The 24,634-nt window shown below is 40.8% G+C and overlaps 1 protein-coding gene across 5 annotated transcripts in view; it reads left to right on the plus strand.

Annotated features, from left to right (window-relative positions):
- The window catches only part of LOC111262970 (uncharacterized), a 97,669-nt gene that overhangs the window by 12,251 nt on the left and 60,784 nt on the right, over positions 1-24,634 (plus strand). For all 5 annotated transcript variants that reach the window (XM_022837639.2, XM_022837637.2, XM_022837638.2 and 2 more), the window contains exon 5: positions 15,538-15,690. In XM_022837639.2, coding sequence (XP_022693374.1) covers positions 15,538-15,690 — 153 coding nt within the window. The remainder of the gene's footprint in view (positions 1-15,537; positions 15,691-24,634) is intronic.

The following is a 24,634-nucleotide window of genomic DNA, read 5'->3' on the forward strand; positions in this document are numbered from 1 at the left end:
AAACAAACAGCGGGGAGGTAAAAGCATACATAAAAACATACTTGCTTACTAGGTTAGGATACAACAAGAAGCCAGTCGGTCGAATAACACGTTAATTAAACAAGGCTGTTAGTCTCGCTGACTATTGAGCACTAGAAGTTCACGTTTAGCAACAGACAGCTGGAGGCCTTGGGACAGACGCAAGATCATAGCAACATAGTTTAAATATAAGCCAGCGACTACCAAAAGATTCAAGTGGATCTAGGACCAATAGCGCAATTTCTCCACAACCTATCTTTCCACCCGAAACTGCTAGAGCTAAACAGCCAGGTTACCGCAAGTCAGGACTTACAATATATATATATATATATATATATATATATATACATATATATCCAGTGAACACTCTACGCAAGTCATACTAAGTCAAATTCCTGCTGTTTAAGCCCGGTAACTTAGAACAAATTAACCTTTACGTGCTCCTGCCTTGAGCTGATTTAAGTTAGGGCCTATTGAACACGTCTTAATATACGCGCCATCACTTTGAAATCCAGCATAACTTACACCTCAAAAAATGGGTCCAGGCCAATTCCCCATTACGAAGCAGCTTAGGTTCAGAGTATACCTTCAATACGCAAGTTACAGTCCGTTCGTAGGTGTATGCGCATTGGGCAGTTATATAAACAATTTATGTAACAAATTTGCCCTCGGTTGTTCATGGAGTACTTTTTATTTGTTTTCGATGAATTACTATCTGTTAGCATTTTATACACGCAACAAATGCTGCATTTATGAACTGAACGTCCGTTACTGTATACAAAAAGATCTCTGTACTATATATCGGGATAACAAGAGCGGAAATAAGCCTTAATCATTTCGGCCATACTACAGCAAAGAGCAAACAAACAGTAAAGACAATGTGGTAGCAATTATGCTGTTGTTATTACAGTTCGGCATTTAAACACACAGAAAATAGAGGCCAAACTTCCTCGATAACGCCCTGCGCCTCTGTAAGGAATGGTTTACAGTGTCTTGGTCTGCCGTTTAAGAAGTCCTCTGTATCCGTTTGCCTATTATGAATGTCTCTAGCGAAGAGACACTTGAGCAGCAGCGGCAGCGTTGAGTGTTTGCCCTCGACAATCAGTCGTGGGGGCGCCATTTTGCATCGCTATCTACCCATTTTCTTGAGAATCTTCGAAATCTTTTAACCGGGCAACTCTGATAAAAAGGAATCGGCCGCTGTTTCTTTTATAACCAAAGTTGACTCCACCATGGAAACCTGTCGTTTCGTCGCAACTATCAGTAGACGCATCAGCTTTCCAAGCTTTCCAGAAAGGGACATTAACGGGATTCATGGATGATAATTTCTAGTGTTGGTTGTGCCTGTAGATTTGCCCGCATCGACGAGACACGACGCCAAGCAAATAAGCACAAAAATCTCTTAGGAAAAAATTACGCTCCTCTTGCGGAACGCTGCTATTGCAGCAGTTCTTCTACTGCCCACCTTCAGCTTAGTTAGGTTGTTTTCAGTCCGATCCCTTCATGCTGAAGTAAAGATGTTGCTCCTGCTTGATATCGGCGGCAATAAACGAAAATAAGCGAAAGTGCGAGAACCTGAAGCCGACATATTTTCTATGTGCTGATTATAACCAAAGACCGCGATATCTTTCACGAATTCCATTTCTTACATATCTATTGGCGTTGTTTGCAAGAAGCAATAGCTATAGCATAGGTAGGAACGGCACAAACGCGATTTATTTTGCTTCATGTTTCCGCTGAATGGGGCAAACGAGTCAATGCACTGGGGGAACAACGAGACCTCAGAGGTACATTTACAGCCGTTATTTCGCCTTTGCTGCAGAGTTCTATGGGGCCAGTCGCACTGCTTCCGTTCGAATAGTCTAGCTTGCTATACCTTTCCTTTCCTCCTTCGGTCCTTTCTTGTAGGTCCTTTGCACCTTTGCGCGTAACTTCGGGCGGTCAGCTAGTAGAACCTCTACCTAGAGGGTCTGTGGCCTACAACCAGTTTTCATTCTCGTATTGCCAGTACTTATATAGACAGTCAGGAAGTGCACCGACGAAATACCTGTACTCTGTCCTGTGCGTTCTGCGTGTTATGGACGATGGTCGCTACCAGGAAAAAACTGGAGACAGCCTGGCGACCTCTACTGACTTAAACAGAGCCTTGCGTTGTCAGTTTGGCCCTTCTATTTTTTGTCCTCTTGGGACGCAAAAACTCCCTCTGGACCGCCCAAAATGGCTTGCTCCTTTCACACTTCCGCCACTGTCGCTGCATCTACTACTGCTGCCGTTTTATTCTCTTTAGTGTGAACGTTGTTTACTTACGCGGCGCATCGTCTAAGGAGTACCTGTCTACCGCATTCAAGCTCTGTCGTTTCAGTACACGGACGACGAGGCCAGTTCTTCGCAAACAGCAGCTGCTGCTGCTGCTGCTTGCGTTTCCGAATTGTGAGTTTTGATGCTAGGAAAAGTTTTGAAGTTGTCGTCGCCGTTCATGTTACAGGTCTAGAACACCGCAGCGGTCGTGAGATTATCGTACACTGTTGGAAAAGTCCACCGTTCGGGTACAAAGAGTTTCCTTCGGCATTCGCAGCTGCTGGAAATAGGTGAGGTTGTTTGGAGCCACCCCCAAAGCAAGCGACTGCTTTGTGGACATTTAAACAGATTAAAACTGCCGAGTACGATGAACCCCATTAAATAATATCTATGTGCTTAGTTTTATGCCATATACATGGCTTTTCGTGTTTTATACTAGCATTATAAAGGTGGATTGATAATACTATTTTCGAAAGGTTGTATCAATAGAAATTGGTAATCGCTTCTCTTCTATGCCGTATAATTTTCAAGCATTTAAAAAGCACCCTTATTTATATTTGCGGAATGAATGACATATGAATGGAGGTACACATATGTCCAATCGCGCGTGTTTTAAAGCGATAAGGTAAATTAAGCGCGCCTAAGGTCTGCTTCTCCGTTGATCTCTATCCTTGCCTCCATAATAGTCGGCGCACATTTCGGTACTCGTAAGGGGGTTGGGCGCCCCTTTTGTTCATATAAATAAATGTGCTATAGAAAAGGCGACGCTGGTCATTCCGTTCCTGAAGTGCTTTGCCTTAGGAAAAGTTGTTCGGTCGTTAATGGATTACTGATGTACGCCATCAGTCGAGGATTGGAGAGGAGGCCGAGTATGATGTCGTGAGTGTGTTTGGTCTGTTTCGTTTCTGTGAAGTATACCGCTACCGGACTTTGGATGACGTGATGGGTTATCCTTACCATAAGCCGACTTTCAAACACGCAGTCTTTTGAAGAAAATTATTTTAAAACTATTTCGCACCCTTAAAGATACAAATACAACATCCAAACACAAAGGGTGGGCAAAAATTAACATACAGTGTTGAGAAGACGTAATGTTTGGGCCAGAAACGGGGGGTGAGTAGGCTAACGGTTGTTTACGAGCAACAGAGTGTTTGATGACATTTATTAAAATGTGTTCTGTTATTATCATTGACCATAAATCGCCTATGTTATTAGCGTGTCAGCAGGGTTGACTTTATTTTATAGAGCAATACGTTATATCTTAGACAACGAGTGATGCTAGTAAAAATTCAATCCTTCCTCGGTAAGGATTATTATAGGTGTCGCTGTATGACCACACGTTGTCGGAAATTATTATTTTTTGCTTATTAAAGTCGGTAGAATCGGAGCATATCTAAGGTGTCCATGCTATTGGATCAACACATGGGTATGATACAGTTACCAACACAATGGTAAAAAAGCAGTTATGCATGTACATTATCTATTTTATTGTTTCCTAATAGAGTTTAGATACACGTATATTTTGCAATTCCATATAACACAGTGTATTATTTGGTATCCTTGGACACCATTATGGATAACTTTCGGATAAGATACATATTTTTTCGGCTCTTCATATAGGACACTCTACGCGAATTTTTTTACGACTCATTTAAATATTGTTAACTTTATTAGATCGGCTTAAGCTATTTTCGCCTTATACGATCATTACTATACCGGTACTATGTTGATATCTCACTCTACAGAAAAAAAACATTTTTTATTTTATAACTAAAAACAAATGTCTGGATGGGAGATACATAAAAAACCAAGTGTTCAATATAGGCTTCATATTTTAATGGATAACTATTTTAGACTAAATGCTTCATGCATGCCCGACCTTAATGAGCTGAATTTAATTAAACAAGCAATTAAGCTTGAAATTTCTATTGCTGAAATGTAGCACATTACACTTGCGGATGTACAGTACGAGTCACATCCTTCAACACGAGTTAAGGGGATGGATCATCGGTGTTTTTCATTTTGGGGATCCTCAGCAAGCACAGTTTACCGTAGTATGTCCTTAACCACGTCAGTGCACAGCGTGAAAGGCAAATTACTCAGTGGCATATCCTGTGAACTTCCAGTGTTATGTATCGCAGAGTGAGCAATTGATCTTAACATTCGAAGGCGTACCGCAAAAAACGTCGGAGCGCTTACTTACTAGCGCGCTCTCCAGTAAATCGTCTAGCTATGGGTAGGCTCTCCCCGGGCTGTTTAAGACCTTTGAGTTTAGATTTACATCTTAATTCCGCCTATTCAAACATGTATGAGTCCCTAGAGTGTATAATGCAGTTGAAGCATTTAATAACAAGAGTATCGGGGAAGTCAGTATTTCATTGTACAAGTGGTGTATAGGTCGATTATTATTAATTTGACCTTGAACTTGATAAAATCGAATGTTTAGTGGCGTCAGTCGTTCGACCGTTGCCACCAACAATAGTAATACCTTTGGGCACTTTTATGCTACGGCTCTTGTGCTGGTCTTGGCATGTTTTTTCATTAATCACTAGTAGTAGTGACCGACCTAGCCAGCTTTAAATAGGCCGCCGATTCAGATCTGCACGCTCGCGCAAAAAATGTTTTCGGACATTCCTCCCACACGAAAATGATAGCCATAACTTGAAGCGTCAGTTCGCTAGAAGTCTGGCAAAGCAGCAAAAGATGCGTGATCAGTGTAAGAATTATGCAACACATCAGTCAGCAAAATGAGAATCACATATGAAGGTTGTGTCCTAACGGTGCCGAATACGCGCACCTCACAACTTCGATAGCCCACTTTATGACCTCTCTGTCGCTCTAAGTACTCGAATATCGGCCAGAAAAAAAATCGGTTCTCCAAAATGGAACAGTATTCAACATCGATGCAGTTACTTTAGCATAGAGCACACACGTTGGCCGATTGCGTTTAGGTGCCTGTAAACGTTGAGCAAGCGCGTTCTTAAGGATGTTTGGGGCGATAAGGCATTTTCTAATGGTCTCCTTTAGGTTGCACAATGCCCAAGTGGATGCCAAGACTGTACAACTGCGGAGAGACGGACCTTCTGGAAGCCATGCTATATCGTGCAGAGATTATACACAAATAAGTTAACAGAATAAATTAAAGAATGTTTGAATGACGACGACGGTATTGCGTTGATAAAGTCTGCTTTATTGAAATGACTCATGATTTTTTGCCATAAATTAAAAATAGTAATCATCTGAACCGCCAAGCACATAATTCATTGGCATGGTACCTTGGAGACATAGCCATTTTCAAACAAAGCCAATCGCTTTATTGCGTAGAAAGAAAGAACACAAGTAGTCAAGTTAGTGTCACTTCTGCCATCTCGAAGTAAGTAACGTGTAGGTTCGGCGTGTGAGCGGTAAGCTAAAAAAAAAAACAAGTTTACCAAATTGACAGATGTTTCGGGAAGTACCCCGACTTATAGACGTGTATTTAGCGGCATGTGATATTAAATCATTTACCGACCAACGGCGAAATTTACGAAAAGCATGGTAACTGGCTGACTTAGCCCAGTGTTGTTTTCAATTAGTGAACACACAAACAAACACCCAGACACTTAAGGTTTATTTGAAATAATCAAACCGAGCTAAAATTTTAATTTTTCAAGATACTATGGTTATAAATAGACGGTAGCACGGCATGGCCTTCCGGGGTGCAATAACGAAAAACAATGACGTGTCCGTAAAAATTTGACAGTTTGTTAAAACCAACGAACTATGAAAAACATAATAACGAAAAATGGCAAGCGTCTATTTTCAGGGTATAGACATACACGCTCGTCATCGACTTTTAGATAAAGGCGGATTAGCTGGTTGACTAGTCGAAGATGACTTAACACCTTGTGGTTCTCAAGGTACCACGTTTTTGCCGTTAGCATGACGGCTCTCGGGAGAATGCGACCAAATCGAGTGGCTGAGTGGAATATTAATAATCAAATCTAAAAGCGCTAATACGTGTGCCTGTTATTTGTAATGATGTACGTACGCACAGGGCCATATGGCAACATATACCATCGGTTAACTTTTTGCAAAGAACATAAAACTGTCCGATAACGCAGACAAACTGTGACCCTTGGTCAATTCCGTGATATGCTGAAATTATTCCGAAGGTTCTTGTGAAATTCAGTTATTTGCCTTTCTTGGAAATCACCTTACTAACGATTTGGTTCCTATCCCCTCTCGCTGGTATCTCAGAAAGCGACGTCTTCCGGACCCCCGGATGTATGCAGATGACTCGCTAACTAAATTCGGACGGCATCGAGACTCAGCTTAATTAATTTCCCGTATAATGCTCGATGTCGTACAAATGTCCGACCATAATAAAAGTACTAACCAATACTATAACTTATTGTTAATTCGGTACAAATTTAAATCTAGCGCCAAGCAAAGAGGTAGCATGAGGTAGACGTTATGCGACTGTTGTGAAGAACGTAATACGTGTGCTAGTATTTTCATTGGGCTATATAATGTTACCAATAGTGTCGTCGTTGCGTTCCTTTAGCTTTGCTGTAAGCATTTACCCATACATCATATTCTCATTGACTACTATAGTTAATTTATCCATTTATCTAAACTAACGGTATGTTACAAATAACAAAGATATATTCAACATCCCTTCTAACAAACCTGCCATCGATGCTACGAGAAAAAGCTATTATAAGGGTCGTGGCCGTCTATATTAATACTAAAAATTCCACGTCAACTTAGTTTAGCTGGATTTTTTAGTTGGTAACACCTAACTTCTAGTTCATGATAATGACCAGTGAATTTTGCATTGCCCGAATCTTTGTTTACTTTCGAGGAATCAATATCTCTGGACTAGACTTGGCCGACTATTGAAATATTATGTCCGTTTCGGCCTCAAATATATGCCTCAAATTTACTTATGTTTACCTATGAACACACGTAAAAGATCACCATTTGGGATGCCATGATCGGTGGACACCGCGATTCCATGTAAGCGATCTTCTACTTCTAATTTCCTAAAAATTTGATTTTGGTCGCTCCCGGATATGGCTGTGTAGTTATCAGACGTATCTCACATATGACGACTCGTAATAGCGGAAATCTTAACGATTGCAGTACTCTGAGGTGTGACCTCTACATTCGTCCGATGTTTTAACTGTATAGTGATGGTGATGGAGCGAGGAACTCGTTACGCAGCAGGCCTTTTTTCCCTATAACAGCGAGTCTTGAAATAACAAGTGAATAAAAGAAAGACAATAGCTGCTTGTCATAGCAGGGGTTTTCCAGAAAAAGGCCAGTTCTGCACATAAAATTATCTCATGTGTAATTCAACGTATGGAGTTCAAAAATTACTCGTCCTAGTTCTACCGGTAATTTAGGTGTTCACTACCTGTTACGCCTATAGGAGAAAATCACTTGATCTAAATTGGTCTTTTTTTCGCCTATTTTGATTAGTAAATTAACCCCTGATGTAACAGGTGAGGCCAGAAATTAACAGGACAGTATTTTCTAAAAGTAACTAGATCAAATGGCTTCAGAATCGAACGTAGCATCTACAGGTACAGTGCAAGGAGTAAGACTATTCAGATTCATGTTGGCCCATCTATATGACTAGTGACATTAAAGTCGAAAGTATAGAAGTAAAGTAATACGTAAAAAGAATTGACGAGACGGCTCATTGAAAAAAAACAGATAACCCAGTCACCTCAATGAAAAATCCGCTATGCCTTGCCGTAATTTTTAATTACTAGCTCTCTCAAGGTTGAATGGACAGGCAACGATATATTGAAGTGTTCCTATTGAGAGAAGAAACAGGTTTCAAAAATTGCCGGCAGGAATGTCGGAATGGAAGTATTTTTCTGAAACAAAGTTAACGATGTCAGGCTCGTTCATTTTCGGTACGCACACCATGCCACAGGCAAAACGGGTACCGCAAACATTTTTGTCGCGGTGGAACTCAGAGAATGGTTCATAAAGACTGATAAAAAGAAGGACACAAACCTTCACTCAAAGGTAATTTAATTTATACAATGAGAATCAGTCAAGTACTACTGGGCAATAGTTAGTATGGTAAATCAATATAGCAATTAAAAGGTCACTAGTGGTTTGGAGCTAACGCTAGAACTATAGATGAAATACGTTTAATAGAACTAGTCCATTAAAGGGCATACAATTTATTTAAAGTTATTCTATTTTAGTTACTCAGAAGCGGCATATAAACGAAGCCCGCGTTAGAGGACTGTGTTCTGTGGCAATTTGCAGCTGCTAGTATCAATTAAGCGTTCACAAATTCAAATGAGTTTTATCTACGTGATTCAGTTTAATCTTTATGCTACCTCAATTCTTAAAAACCATATTTGCTAAGACACCTGTTGTCCTGCTACGTTGCGCTATTTAAACATAGTTACCTTATTGTTCTAATGGCAAAGATGAGATACAATAGTGTCCTGAGGCCGATTTCAAGTTCGTCAAAGTTTCTGTTTATTTTGTGCTTATTCTGAACATGGTGCCACAAGCAACTTCTGCTATGGGGAATAATAACGCTCTGGCCGAAATATAGGCCTGTTTTATAGGCTATCCTCATATACATCAAGATCGCAAGCGTCCCTTCAGAGTTCCCGTCGCTCCTGTTAGTGTCGTTGAAAGATCGATCCGCCGACAAAACTGAAATTGAGAATCAACTCTGATACGGGACCAGCCTCCGCTGCTGCTGCTACTGCTGATTTCAACTTAACGGAGCGTTGACGGGGTACGCTTGGGAGAGCAATAGGCCACAGTCAATGCTGCCCCATCCGTACGGAATGTAGAGTCATAAGGTTCTTACATAAAGGGGCGCGGATGGGCTTTATAACGACGAGACCCACCAAATTACCGGGTCTGTACGGTTGTGTTGCTGTTTCAAGGATTGACAATAAAGCAGCATGGCATTTTGGTTAGTATGTCTTTACGACAGAGAAAGAGTTAGCAGCCTCGTGACCATGATACGAATTGGTATCGTGAAAAAAAACTTGCCTTCGTCCATTGATTAATGCACAAAATTGTGCTATGTATTCTACCGATGATCTTCACTTTTGAGCTAATCATTGACCAACTATTGGAAGATCACTCATCAAATGAACGAAATAAATAATTTTGCGAATATTTTATACTGTATTAAACAATTCCTAATTAATAATATGCCTGCATTACCTAGTGGTAAAACTCTATATGTTTAATAAAGGATTAATAAAATACCTATGAGAAACTACAGACTTCGGACAAACAGCGTCATAAAATAGCGAATACGGCAAGTCAAAGGTTGAGGTGATTCATTTCTCGCTTTCAAGTTGAGTTACATGCTACATTTAGCGTCGTCAATAGATGTCCTGTGGCCGTAGATGAAGGACCATTTCAGAGATACCCTTTTTCAGTGTTAGCCCTTTAATCTTATCGTTCAGAAAGAACAAGACCTTCGCAAAATACGTCGGTCATCTACATCGCTGGATTATTACAATCAATCTCTTATAATATTGTTTTCACCGAACAGCTAGGTCAAGCGTTTATTTTGTTCTCTGTTGAAAGAAGTTAAAAGAGGAGTGGGGAACTTGAATCGAGAAGAAAGGCGGCCCCGTATGCCATCGACTTAAAGATGAAGATAACATTAATTCTCTTTAGAATCTTGTTGAATAAGCACAGATCCCACCGTGTTCTACTCGAAATGATTGAAAACTACTCATGTATAATTATGTATCTTAAAAGTCAGTTTGCAGTCGGGCACGCCAGTGTCGAACACTACAAAGCTGACTGTAATATTTAGAGAAGTCCGAAAATGTCCTTAGAGGTCCTGAAGATGAGATAATTACGAGATAATTTTTCATTAAAAGCTCCACTGACATACACACCTATATATAACCAAAAGAGTAGATTATATCTACTGGAAAATTTGGCTGTATGCACAATCGCTAAATCACTAAGGAAAAGAAGAACAAATAACAGATACTTGGAATTGAAAAAAAAAAATTCTACATAGAGTTGTAATTGAACGGGAGAACATGAGGAAGTTGGTGCCACACAACAGATCGGAGGTGTGGCTCTGCCATGCTTAGTGGCTTGGACGCAGATGTCTAAAACGGTGTCCTATCTATATAAAACCTTATATCAGATACACCAAGTACCCTATAAAGTATGCATTTCCTTTTGAGCTATTAGATAGAACCGGCTGTGTGCAGCGTTCGAATGATATCGAGCGGTGCGAACGAATTGCACCCATCATTTCACAATTAAATTACGTTTCATTGAAGCATATATATATATATATATATATATATATATATATATAGTACGGAAGTCTACGTCTTGTGTTCTTTCCAGCAACAAGGAATTTCGAATTGGTTTCAAAGAGCAAAAACAGACGACATACGCTCATTGGATTGAGCTCTGGCACATTAACACAAATGGTGAATTTGTCAGTGAAGAACGAATACCGTAAACAGTAATATCGTACAGGTACATCTACGGGTTTATTGTGTGCTGCAAAAAAATAACAGATCCTCTTTTTAAGATGGCAAACAATTGGGCAGGATATAGACACATTACGTACAGCGATACCTACCCCTGATCTTCATAGATGAAAATTTATTAAATTCGCCCGGATATGTTATGTTCACTATTATGAATGGAGTAAATTTAGTAAGAAAAAAAAAGCATGTTATTTTAGTGTCACAGGTTGCTTAATTGAAAAATAAATGGGGTTCGCAAGATCTTGGCCTGTGATGATCGTAGCTAGCTATAGCAGACATCTGTCCTAGGTCGTTCTTGTTCTTTCAAACCGGTCTTATTCCCATTACTTCCCGACATATTGAGTGTATCTTGCTTCCGAATATAACGAACGTAAACTACCAGTTTTTTCATCAAATTGTTATGAAAGTTTCCTACAATGAATATAGGAGAGGTAAGCGTCACGTCTTGAAGGACTAAGGTGGCAAAAAAATGATTTAGTCATCTATGCACAGATACATTATAGATATTCTTTGAATAGCACAGAATGAAAGGAGACCTATTTACAATCATCTATCGCTGTTTCTTTTGATAAAGCACAGAGATTATATACATATGTGTAGTCTCAGTGAGAAACACCTTGACGACCGATTCAAACACCTATTGGTCCCCAATTGACCAATTGAAAACTGAATAACGCCAATGCGATTTAATGCTGCCATTTCATGGAAGTAGCTATCGTTCTATTGACATTATTATAACGATTGTGTATTTATATTATTTTATTGCACGTTCGAACGAAGACTTTTTAATAGTTTACTTATTATTAAAACATTTTTGTCCAGTACCAATTGGACCCATATAAAGCAAGATCAATTTATTAACAATACTAAAGGGAACAATATTATTTCTTTCATATTTTCACAGCACGAACCAAAGGACGCGATTCCTGTTCCTCGCTGTTTCAGCTATCCATCTAAAAATCGTGGAAATATTATGGCTCCCGTAGCAGAGTTTGTAAGAGTCTTAAGAACCGGAAGTTCTAAGGTGGCAAATCGGTCAAAGAAAGAACTTTGGTATAAAAATTCAGTTTGCGCATCTAGGTCGTTTTAAAAAGAATGTCTGAGACATCGTTGAAATTACATCGACGTATAGACCTAATCAAGAGATACACAGGCGCCACATTCATAGGATAGAAATCAGGTATATCTGTTTTACGATTAACAGAGAAAAAACAAAGAAATAGAATAGATTTTTTCAATTTTGCCGAACAATGTGGCAGAGAACTTAAAATTTTGCTGTCTAAGCCACGGGCGGAATCGCTAACCGCGGGTGGTGCCAGATTGGGCTGTACTCTTGCATTCGTTGTTCGGTTGACGCGTACCGGTAATCCTCAGTTGGTTGGCTTTGCCCAACTCAAAATCAGAAAATCCAGAAGGGCCTCATCTTCAAAAGTGCAATATGAAAATGGTAGACTCTCGTGTGATGTGGTGGTCTGGAATGAGTGCCCGAGTGCCGGGAGGTAAGTGACCGGGCAGGCGGGCGAGCTCCGCTCAAGTACGGGAAAGTTGTTCCGCTAGGTAGTGGTCATGTGAAGTCGGTGTGGTCAAATGGCGCTTTATGAAATGGGTACCGTATCCCCGTACGCATCGCCCTTCGGTGTTTGTCTCCGTTACCATCAGAGATGCCGTCGACTCCCGGAGCCTTCGTCGCACACGATCTGAGCACAGCAGATCATCAATTTTAATAAAGCGTTGCTGTTTCGGGTGCGGGGTGCAGGCAAAGCGGACAGCCGTGGCCAGCTGGAGGTTGGGCTGCTGCTAGTTTGATGACTGGTTTGTTTGTCGCGAGCGGGGCGTATATTAATGCTGCCACAGCGAATAGCGGCAGTTGTTCAATTTACTTGTAACACTGATAGCCGTGGTCTTAGACGGCATAGACAAAGGCGATGCAAGATTTCATACAAAACTTCAGTTCGAGAGGGTTCTAAAGAAGTTGGACGAAGCTGAAACAAGGATTGGACTTTGAGGAGCGATGTGCTGGACTACCTGGCAAGTGTACGCTTTGTACATTGTCGTTGTGCATCCATTTGCTCATATATGCGTAATTTGCCTAAGCTGAAATAATGCTCCATCTGTTTTAATCTAAAGCTTATATACATATAATAATGCAAGAATGGACTTTAGGTGACTCAAGGCAATCATGTATTACGTACGGGTCGGTAATGAGAGTTCAAAACACCGGATTATGAGCAACAAGTTCAATGATTCATCTTAAGTCTTTAACAGTTTGGATTTATACAGTTTTTGCAGTACTGTTATCAGGATGGATGTTTTTAAAAGCAAAGACATGTTCGACACAAAAATGTTTTTTTTTTTTCCATAAAAAACAAGACGCTTCGAAAAAATCCTTATCTAACGGACTGTCTCGAATAAGCAATAATAATCTTGTGCAAATATCATTGAAACATTACTTCTTGATTAATTTTTCTATTTGTTTAATCTTATGGACTGAACTGGGCTCAGTTACAAGATCCAATCAATATGGATTTCTTCGTATCCTTTGGTGAGGCATAAGGTAAAGGTATTCAGAAAATCGTCAACTATTATAGTGCAGGGTCAGCACTTTAGAAAAGTGCTAAGAAAAAAAGACTATGATTTTTGTAGTTTGAAATTCGTTAGTTTTACACGTTTGTAGAAAATACGGAAATAGGCATAAAGCGTGTTTGAATAGGAGGAAAAAATCTAAGAACACCGCGTAGTGCTTCCAATATGAGTTTCCTTATGTGAAGGTTAGAACCTGTTAAATATACAACTAAAGGCAAATTTAGCAGGATCTAATGGGCTTCATAAAAGCACTTTGACCATTTGCAGTGGAATTTTCTCTAACATCAGTCTTCAAGTTTGAAGAACATGCGACTTTTATACTTACCCTCTTAATCAACGGCAAGCAAACTTAAAAAATCAACTGAACTGTTAGAAGCAAGCTCGTTGAAGCGTCAGTAAACAAGAATAGCAATAAATACAATACCAAATAATTACCACCCCTGTTACTATTATCGTCCTCTGCGCGACAGCTAGTAATGTCAAATGATCTACTTTTTATCTTGTTTTGTAGAGGGATAACCCAGAATATAGGTTTTTCACATGAAAAGATTCGCGTGACGTATCGTAGATCGTCATATAGAATCTTGATCACTTTTCCCGACATGAAGTGCCTGCGTGCGAGGAAGCCAGAAATCTGACGGCCTCGTTAGGACGCGATCAAACCTGTGCGAGTTATTCCTGCGATGGCTGGTTCGATAACCAAGTCCTTTGTAAAGATCGCATCGTTTACAGGGAGAAAGCGTGCCATGACGGGTACCCCCCAACGTTGCATACCATGATCGTTTGTGATAGATGATTTGTCCGAACGTATTCGAAATCGTTGACTCTCGCTGGCTTACTCGAGTAGTATACGAACGGCCGTAGACAAAAATACACCCTGGCGTACATATACATAGGTAAATTACATTGCGGGGATTGAGTCGGCCACTTCTTCTTCTGAGTTCTTGACCAGGTATTAACGACATAAGCCGCTATAAAGACGTTGATGTAAGCGTATGACTGTTTTCCATAACCAGATATCAACGGTTGTGACTGAACCGTCTACTACAGTCGAGGGTCCTCACGAATTTTTATGTCGATACAACATCTACATATAACCAGTGCGTCACTTATATTTTAAAGAACTTATCTGTTATAATGTATAGTGCTATAGTCCTCAAACGGCTATATCGAAGAGCTGAGAGGTGTACGTTCTCTGTCAACTTTTCTGTTTCATTATCGTCTCATACATTGAGGCACTTAGCTTGATCGCTGGGTTCTATGTCGCTAGCCTTCGCCGTAATATTAGCCGTCAGCTCAGTAGTGTTCTATAGTCCATCAGCTTGGTCAGTTATATTGTTTAACTGTCTTCCGCCGATGGACCAGCGGTAGACAAACGATACGCGAGCTTCATCGAGTTCACGGGCGACATAATACATCTGCCACAAAATCCGTTATGATGGATTATAATAGCGGTCGTAGAAGTATCGATTGTTTACCATCTGTTCTATTTCGAATTTTAAGAATATCCTATCCATTCATTATGTACATATTTCTATGTTTGAAATGTCTCAACAATTATGCGGTTTACCTAGGCGAAAAGGCGCCATTGTGAAAACGTCTTCTGGGAAAGGTCGGGTTCCTATTAAGAAACCTATAGTATTTTTTTTTCTCACTGGCTGCATTCGCTGACATAAATAATAGGATCACTCTTACATATGCATACATATATGATGATGATGATGGTCAGCAACTAGAGCACTGATTAAAAACTCATAGTATGTCGGCTAGAGACTAATTGTATCCGAACTAGTGTCTGTTTATCATTGATGCTATTGACCGTACGCTCGGAGATCGTTACCAGCACTCGCTCAATACTTCATATATATATATATATATAATTCATCTGTTTATCAGCAATGAATTAGTTTAGAGAATTACTATGTATTAAATCTAATAGGTTTCCTTTTTTCGCTTTTAGGTTCCATAAATGTTGAGATGCCTTAGTAATGAATTGTAATCGAGCAGCAACAGTGTGCGATCCGGCTTTACTAAATGTGATGTATTTTTCGTTGTAGTTTATTCTTTTTGTATGACAAACGCAATAACACATTGTGCAATATGTCCTCGGTATCTGTGAACCTTCAAGATGGCCACTACCTGTATGTAGAAACGTCCAGTGAGGGCAGCTCGTACCGAAAAGCAAATCTATATTCGCCGATGTTAATGGGAGACCCAGGCTTTCCAGCAGGACAACTCCGCTGCTTCAATTTCTGGTACCATATGCGTGGTGCCACAACTGGTGAGTAATGAATAAGTCGAAGCAAGATGGCGTATTGTTTGTTTATTGATTGATCTGGAATGATCCTCATTATCAGCAAGCTTTAACTCAATAATCTTAACCGGGTCGAAGTATTTCGTGTGATATTATTTTTATGACGGATAGGAAATTCTAACGGGCTTAGCGTCTTTGGCGAGAGCCCATACATCGATATTAAGGGTCCAATTAAATTTGTAGTTAAGTTTATTTACTGATAGATGGCTTGTACTGAGACCCAAAACGCTTTGGGCAAGCCCATTTGGTTGGTACGGAAAAGTTGTTCTTCATTTATGTGTTTACGGTTGGAGATTTCATATATATATTGTTCAGTTGATATAACCGTGCTGGAGTAGTACGGCAGGTACGGACTACAAGTACCTACAACAGTGAATGGCTAATGGGTTCATTCTAATAAAAAAAGACGAAATTCGTACGATACGTCTATAGTTCTAAACAGATGCCTCCGGATCGAGACCATAATACCTTAAAGCGCTCTTATCAATTTTTGCGGGGCAAACCTAAAATCTCAATTCAAGAAGAAACTTGGCAGATATCACAGAGTCACACGGTAACAGACTGTGTGATAAATGTTGCATTGAATAAATAGGTGAGGGCATGACTACTTGAACCGATCACTAGTATCCAAAAGATTGGTTATTAACTAATTAAAATTAAAAATATGACTTATGTAGTCCGTCGCGACGTTGCCGTGCTTGTCTGTGACGGAGGTTAGACAATTATTTGATTAGCTTGGAACGTCCATTGCTCGACCGTTGTAGCCGTCGTACCTAGCAAGATTTTTTCTCAGAAAAAATAGGGGCTCTTACTTATAAAATTTCTTTGATCATTCTGTTCTGACCTTTTTTTTTTTGTTAGTGAGAGGCTTTTCCACTGAGGTAAGCTCCGTCAGCTAAAGAGATCCATCGTCTTCAAGAGTACTCCTAGATCGTTGGTACGAGTGTGTAATTACAGTTAGCGCCACTATTTCAGACGTTTGTTGTCATATCAACGAACAACATAATTAAAAAAAAAAAAAAAAACTGACTGCTTCTCCCAAATGCTAGCTGACCGAAAAAGTACAATTGTATTATTTATTTTTATCGGGGCATATTTCAGGCTTTGTTTTGTCGTATCGCTATTTTACGTCGTGTACAGTGAAAGAGCAGAACCGTAAGTGTACGCCAATACTGTCCTTGGTTATGATGGGAGCCTTTAAATAATTTCACTTTAAATGTGAGACATAAAAGGTGTAGAAAGATCTAAGTATCAGTTAGATTTCGATGTTGAAGAGCAATCTGTTTATGCGCTCATGTTGTAACTTAGCGGTAATTATCAAACAGCCACTGATTATTATTATTATGTAACTATTGTCCTGTAATATTGTTCTGCTACGAAGTACGTTGTTTAGTAAGTTTAGTCCCTGTCTCCTCTCTCTCTCTCTCTCTCATATATATATATATATGAGAGAGATCTATGTGCATAGATTCAGCTCTGACATTACAACTTTTTCATGTTATCTCCATCACTCTTTCACCTTTCAAATTATACATCATTATTATTATCGTTGTTCTATTTTTTGGAACCGCGTACACTACAAACCGTGCATTTTTCATCAAACCAGATAAGTTTAAGCACACAATATAAAATAGAATGAACATATTCTCGTAATATTAGCAGCGTACTATCTATTGCATTTTTACAGCTCTAAGTCTAACAGACGTTCATGCAAATACCTTATTCCATTTGTTCGCCTGTAAATAACTCCTACATATGAAGCTATGTCATTTGCTTTGAACTGTTGTTGCTGCTGCTTCATTTCGGCGGATGAAAGTATAGTGGCTGTAAAATGTATCTGTGGGGCAACAGACGATCTTGGGAAGTCGACTGCCTTAGAGCAGGGAGATTCACTAAGCAAGCAGGGAAACGTGACAGCGGGTGGGAACGGAAACCCTAACAAAGAATTCACGTCTGCCTCGAAAGGTTCGCTGGGTCCAGCTAGGGCAACTCTGCTTTCGGCCACGATAGCGTCCCATTCGTTGCTAAACTATGGTTTTCCACGTAAACTCTACTTCCTCGGTGTTAGCAAACGTCACAAAACGTACCTACTACTTTCATGGAGCGAAGTCAAAGGCGAACGTAGGGTTTTTACATACACACCACATTCCACCTTTTTTTTTTGAATTCCGTGTGTATATAATTTTCTGGCATAGCTTTGACATGTATGTGCGTACATAACATATATAGGTATAGAAGTACACCTTTATCTGATAGGCATCTCCTTTAACGTGTAGCCATTATCTAGGTAATATGAAATAGCGATAACTTCGGTTTTTTTTTTGTCGTCTTTCGCTTTAAATCTCCATCGTGTTCTATCATGTTTTGTTGCAGTTTCAACGTCACTCACTATTTGGTTTTTCGCTCTGACTACAAGCTACCGATGCTGATATACTTCTATTCCCGAGACGTGTGCTCTACATTTACCCTTATATCTTTGATTTCTTTCGTGCCGCCTGTCATTCCATATATATATATATATATATATATATATATACGCATGATATGCTTTCCGCTGGTATGCCGAGATAGTTCACTATTGAGATTTGTTGCGATATGTCTGGCATTACAACTGATAGATGATCTATGGCGTTCAGTAGCGCGGCTTGCCGACCAGGGCATCTTGACTGGTTATCAGGTTCGACGAGCATTTTCTATGAATACATTCCCAGAGCTACATAGTGTCCTACTTGAGTAGTCGTGTTGACCAGATCTGTGTTTGTTATCGGCGCGAATGTTTCCGCATCCGTGGCAGAACAATGTCTGTAGTAGCTAGCCATAATCTCCACTATCCGTTGGTTCTAAATATGTATGTAGAGTACGTAGGCAGGTACGATGGGCAAGCTCTCTGTAATCGTGCATGAACTATCGTTGCATGCACCGATATAGTAGCGTACATCGTATAAAACGTTGCCATAGAGCACAATTAACAGAGCTGGTGGGTTAAAAGCTTTGTTTGGAAAAACGCCCCCCTGGATAAGCTATGTTGAAATTCCACACACGAAGATGAGCGTTTTCATATTAGTCATAGTAATTTGTCGAAAGCTTATTAATATTACTACAGTTTGTTTGTTCGCTGCTCTGTGGACAAATCCCCGAAGATTGTGGAAGATATGCATGGTGATTATGCTGCAACAAAGTAAAATTAAGCTAGTGCACAAAAGCGGTATGAGTCTAGATTTTATTTAGGGTTATTAGAAGGTAGTTGCAGATGTCTAGATCTATTTTATCCTTGTGCTTTTTTCATTGTGCCGGTGTAATGGAGTAGAACATTACACACTTATTAAGTGCTTGCGATGTGTTTCTACATGCAAGTAACCCATAAAACACTTATGAGCGTTGGGCCTAAGGGATATTCGGCAGGATCGTCTCTATTGAAGCTTTTATTAATTTTCCTATTCGTACTCTGGTTTTAAAACCCTATGAAAGCTCGAGGTTCGACGTCTTCCGGAGTGACTTCTTATTTGCTTTAGAACGCATGTGTTCGAAGGAAAACGAAAGAGGTATCTCCAGTAAGTAAAAAATCGTAAAATATTAAGGCTGGACAGATGCCGTCATGAAAGTCATGCACTTAAGATAATGCCCTTCTGAAAACTGCAATAAAATGTACAATTTCAAAAACTCCAAACTCAAACTGTGATATGCTTAATTTTTTGTCTAGCACTTCAAGTAACAAGAGACACTTCTGAACAGATCCGGGGTATTGATTTTGTATGAGTTCGACAAAAGATGCATCATTAAAGTCGCAAAACCGATTTTGCGGATGTGACCTCGAAAAGATCTTCGCCTTCTGTCTAATGACTGGCACGCGAATAAATACATACTTCTCTGTACGATAACGTCAAAAACAGTTTGAGGTCTTGAGAGTAAGACTGCGAAAGGCGAAGTAAGGAAAATGAGTTAGAACCATCGGTTAAGTCGTCCTAAAGAGAGCATCGATCGAGAAGTTATAAGTCCCGTCTATTTCATCGATATTCATCCTCATCCGCTTTTCTACTACTCAAACTGCTATGGCTTTTGCTTGAGTAGGCGTGTCTAGTTAGCTGCCTGGTTGCTCCCAGCCCCCTTTTCAATGTTTTGCTTTTATGACTCATGCGCTCAAATCGAGGCGCGAAAACCCCTGTGACATACCCGTACGCTTGGGGATTATGGATGTGTGCCGTCTCGAGCCGCCGCCAGGGTCCCTTCGCGCCAGTCAATCCCCCCCCCCCCCCGCTAGACGAATCTGGGCGATTTGCAATTTAATGATGCCAAACTGATGGCTAGTCTCCAGGGGTCGATCTTTTATCTTCAACTGCAAGTGACTTCCCGAAAATGGTCACGCCGACTAAATGTGTGCTAGAGACATTCTATTGTCTTTGTACGCGGAAGGCCGTATATGCTGCACCGGCCGTCCGTTGCTGCTACCGCGGGGGAGTCTGGTGCTATTTCTGCTACTTTACTGGAAGCTAAAACCACCGTTGGCCTATCGGCAAGGTCAGTTACAATGGAACGTAGAAAGCGAATTATGAAAATGATCGTAATAAGCTAAGCAGGAGAGGCTCATCTAACGAGGATTTATTATTGTGCGGGTCGGTTATTATCCTTCGATCGTGACTAATAGGAACGAAGGATCGAGTAGAGAAAAAAACTCCGCGGGATGACTATTGTTCTAACACTCCAGAGGCTGCTGTTCAGTTCTTTGGTTGCTATTTGGAAAGAAAAAGAAACAGAAGGAAACCGTAGAGTACTGGGATGGATCAGGGCGGTGTGAACTAAAGGAAACGTCGGAGGGACGACGGTGGGGAAATCGAGATAAACGTGCTTCATCACTCCCCAGACATCGAAACACACTATATAAAATATCTCAGCGGCAACGTAAAGGCACACACAGAAACACTCAAACCAAGATGGACACAAACATATATTAGGGGGGACTCACACACATATCGCGTATCACACGGTTTCACAGCGTAGGGCTATCATCTACAAATTCAGCTCCAAAGAATGGAATTGCGTGGCTCTCATCGAGGACAACCTACAAATGTGCAGTATCTCGGGCAATAGTAGAAACGGATGTAGATCGAATAGTGTACGTTGCCAAGGTAAAAGTGGCATCTACTTTACTTTACAGGTCACTTGCAGTAGTTGTTGTACTAATACATCTCAGACATAAATATGTACACAGTTTACACAGTGCCCTTACCCTCCAACGCTTGAAGCTCAAAAACGTAGAAAATCAAGCTTTATTTTGTTTGCCGTTACCAAATAAATACCGGAGTACTGGAATATATCATTGAATAATGAAAAATTTTCAAAGCTCATATGTACGGTTGTGTTTTTGAGCGTATCTTTCGACCATTGTCTTGGTTAGACTTCGTCAATTAATTTGTTACTTGCTGACGGCTTTCGTGGTACGATGTTATATCCCACGTACACGGCATATGTTGCCACTCAGTTTTCAGCTGAGTGCAATAGAAGTTTTTTGTTAGGTAGCTATCAAATAAATATGTCAAATTGTACTCTTCTGCTGCGTTAGTACAGTATACCCTTAAATGACTGGCTTCTTCCAGAGGCTATACATGTTGTCCCTTGAATGAGTAAACTGTTCGATGCTGCTGAAGAACATCTCCAGTACTAATCATCATGCTCATATTTGACATAAAGATACAATCGCTCTTCGGTTCTTCATTAGTGGTAGCTGTTATATAGAAATATGGCGAACTCTATACTTCGCCAGTTATGTTGTTAATAGCTACAGCCTTGCAGCAGCTTCTTCCGATGTGTCTGCTGTTGTCGGTTATAGCACCTGCTCTAGTCTGGCGACCATCACGATTATTGCTGTCGTTTATGGATTCAATGGTAGCTGCTGATTGTGGGTCGGCCTTTCCTGCGACGCCCATCTCGAAGTTACCGTACACCCGTTTTTCACAATGTGTTTCTATCGTAAGCTAATACTATGTGAAGGGGGCGAAAAAAAAAAAAAAAAAAAAAAAAGAGAAATAGGAGCAGAAAGTGTGTGCGCATACAAACGAATCCAAATATCATACAAAACTGCCGTCTCCGTCTAAACTGCTCACATCAACTAAAACCCAATTTACGGCTGACAGTCGTCCCCTCCTCGTTGAGCCAACAGCTCGCGCGAGTGTACCCGTTTTGTGTATTTGTGCTTGTTTGTATGCGTATATATGAATGTGGTCAAGTGTAAGTTACGAGGGTGGCAGAGGGCGCCGCGGGGGTACCTTGGAGGAACCTAGACGATCTTGGTTGTTTGGAAAACGTAACGGCAGTGATCTTTTTACACGGCCGGCCTGTCTGCCTGCCTGCCTCGACGTGGCCTGCCCTGATATGGCCAAGGGAGTGTGACACATAACAATCACACTGAGTCGAGGTTACAATGTGGAACATGCCGTGTACACACAAATCCGAAAAACCCGATCCAGTGACAGAAGGCTGAGTCGAGAGAACGAAGACTCGTCTTGTCGCTCAGCTGTGACTTTTATCCTATTCATTTTAGCATTCGAATTTCTCCTCGAACCCGCATCCTGTGGCCGTAACAACTTGATATGTCGTCGGCCACGCAGATTTAGCCAAAGACTGAAACGACAAGGTGTGTTTCGTACGGCTCATATCATTGTCATGGCTATTGCTGCGGCCAGAGCCGTTAGTCGCATTGCCATCGAAAAGAAAATTAGGAAAAGGAAATGCAATATATAGAACAGAAAATAGTGAAATAGGTGACTAACGGTTACAGCCGTAACATGAATTGTGTACCGTGTAATCGTATTTTGACACTTCAGACTCTGCTCATCTATTCAAGTGGCCATCCGCCTTTTCGATCTGCACATTCTACTCCGTTTGTGTGTACTTCATTGGATTCAGTAGCTGAAAACTAAATCCAGAATCGCTTGCTTTCACCGTTATTAATTTACGTTATTTTAACTGTAGTGTTCTAAATGAGAACACAGTTGAAAATCTCAAGATGCAGGTGTAATCTGTTATTAGCGAATAAGCTATGTAACGCGAAGAAATTGGCCTGTTTCACTTGTTTTTCAACAATTTCAGTCTGTAGATAGCGTTCCCAAGAAAAATCGTAATCGGGCAAATATATTGCCTCATTCTTTCGCAAACTCTTTTTCTCGCTCTCTCCTTTCTTCTTCGGTATCCTACTTTGTGTCATTTTGACTATCTGAAACGCGGTTTCCTTCATTCAAATTTATCCCGACCGCTCTAGCTTGCGTTAAAGGCTCGTTTGCTTGTCTTCGTTTGGCTTATGCGTAAAGCTTCTTGGCACGCGAGGCGTAAGCATGCTACTACGGCATCGTCACTGGCTTGCTCTTCTGTCCTTCAAACCTTTGGTGATATTAGGAAGGCAGACAGCCAAACACAGGAAAGGTTCCACGGCCTGAAGTCATTTCCCTCTGAAACCTGAAAAGGGGGGGGGGGTCTGTTGTTTTAAGAGTCGTTGCTGGTTCCCAAGAATATCGAGTGTTGTGGTTGCGCGACCTAATGCGAAGTAAGGTGTGGGGGTGCTGTTATGCTGGCTTGCCTGTCTGGAATGAGCGAACGATTCATCTTTTTAATGAATACAGCCGCCCCTTCTAGAAAGTACTGGTGTTCTTGCTGAAGCCAGTAGCTATTGTTTTTAGTATGACAGTGATGGCAGCCCCGGTTGGTTCTGCCATTGGAAACGACAATTTTGATCGAAGCAAAAGACCGCGCACGACGCTCCTGTCTTTCCTGCGATATTCCGCGACGTGTAGTTCAGAGATATACGAAGAAAAATGAACAGAGTGCTTCACGCCTGTTCGTTTTACTGTTAAGGCTACTTCCTGCAGAGCCGTTAACGCCCTGCTAATGCTGCTGCTTCTGTTTATATCTGGAATATTCTGATTCTGTTCAAAATTTTATTGCTGCTAGAATTCAGATTTTGGGTCAGTGGGTCTGAAAGGGGATGAGCTAATGGTATTGAGGCATGGTAGCTCGCCATATGATCTATGGCCTACCCTTCATGCTTTCAATTGAAGGGGTTTGCGCAAACTACGGCAATGCTATTTGGTATCCGCGGCTGACAGAGTTTGTGTCGGCAAATCTGAAGTCTGCTTCAAGCCTTCTTAGCGACAACGAGAAAGGGCCACATCGTGCGTACCTCCGAGGATGACTTGTTAAATAAAACATGCAGAACACGCAAAGCACATCGAATAACGAAGACAAGAGAAACATTAATATAAAACCGGTGGATTTTCTTAGTTGTCTGCCAATTACTGGCTTCAAGAGTTTACTGCTACCTGACAACTGTTAGGTAACACTCCGGCTGTTAGGTCCATTTTCATTACTTAACTTTGAATAGTACTATGAACGCGAGAGAACGGACCAACACTGACGGTTAACTATGTGGGGGATCCGGCTAGAAAGTGGGGGATCAAAATGTTGCACAACGTACCGTGACGATGGTTGCGTTTGAGAGGTTCGCCGCGAAACCCGCTGAGGAATGAGGATGATGCCCAGCTGGGCGAGTGCGTAACTTTGTGAGAAGCTATGGAATATCCCGCAGCGTCGAGGTATCCGGTTGTCAGAGGTAATTGCACCTGGACTGTTATACTGAACAAGCAGCTGAGGCAACTAGTTCGTCCTGGTGTCATCCTTTAGATATCCCCATGAATTTACTGCTATCGGCGGCTGACCCTAGCAGCATATCTTTCTATGTACGTGCAGGATTTCACAAGAACTCTAATCCCTATTTTTGGGCTGCGGTCTTTCCCAACTGGTTGCCTGAAAGTTCACGGACAGGGGCAATGCGGAAACTTCTCCTACTCCTAACCGCCCCATAGGTCTTCCCCATCTTACAATGTAATGACATTCTTTTCTAGACGCTTTGCTTATTTAATTCTGA

This window comes from Varroa jacobsoni, unplaced genomic scaffold (assembly GCF_002532875.2).
Source record: "Varroa jacobsoni isolate VJ856 unplaced genomic scaffold, vjacob_1.0 scaffold_718, whole genome shotgun sequence".
In the NCBI taxonomy this organism is placed as follows: domain Eukaryota; kingdom Metazoa; phylum Arthropoda; class Arachnida; order Mesostigmata; family Varroidae; genus Varroa; species Varroa jacobsoni.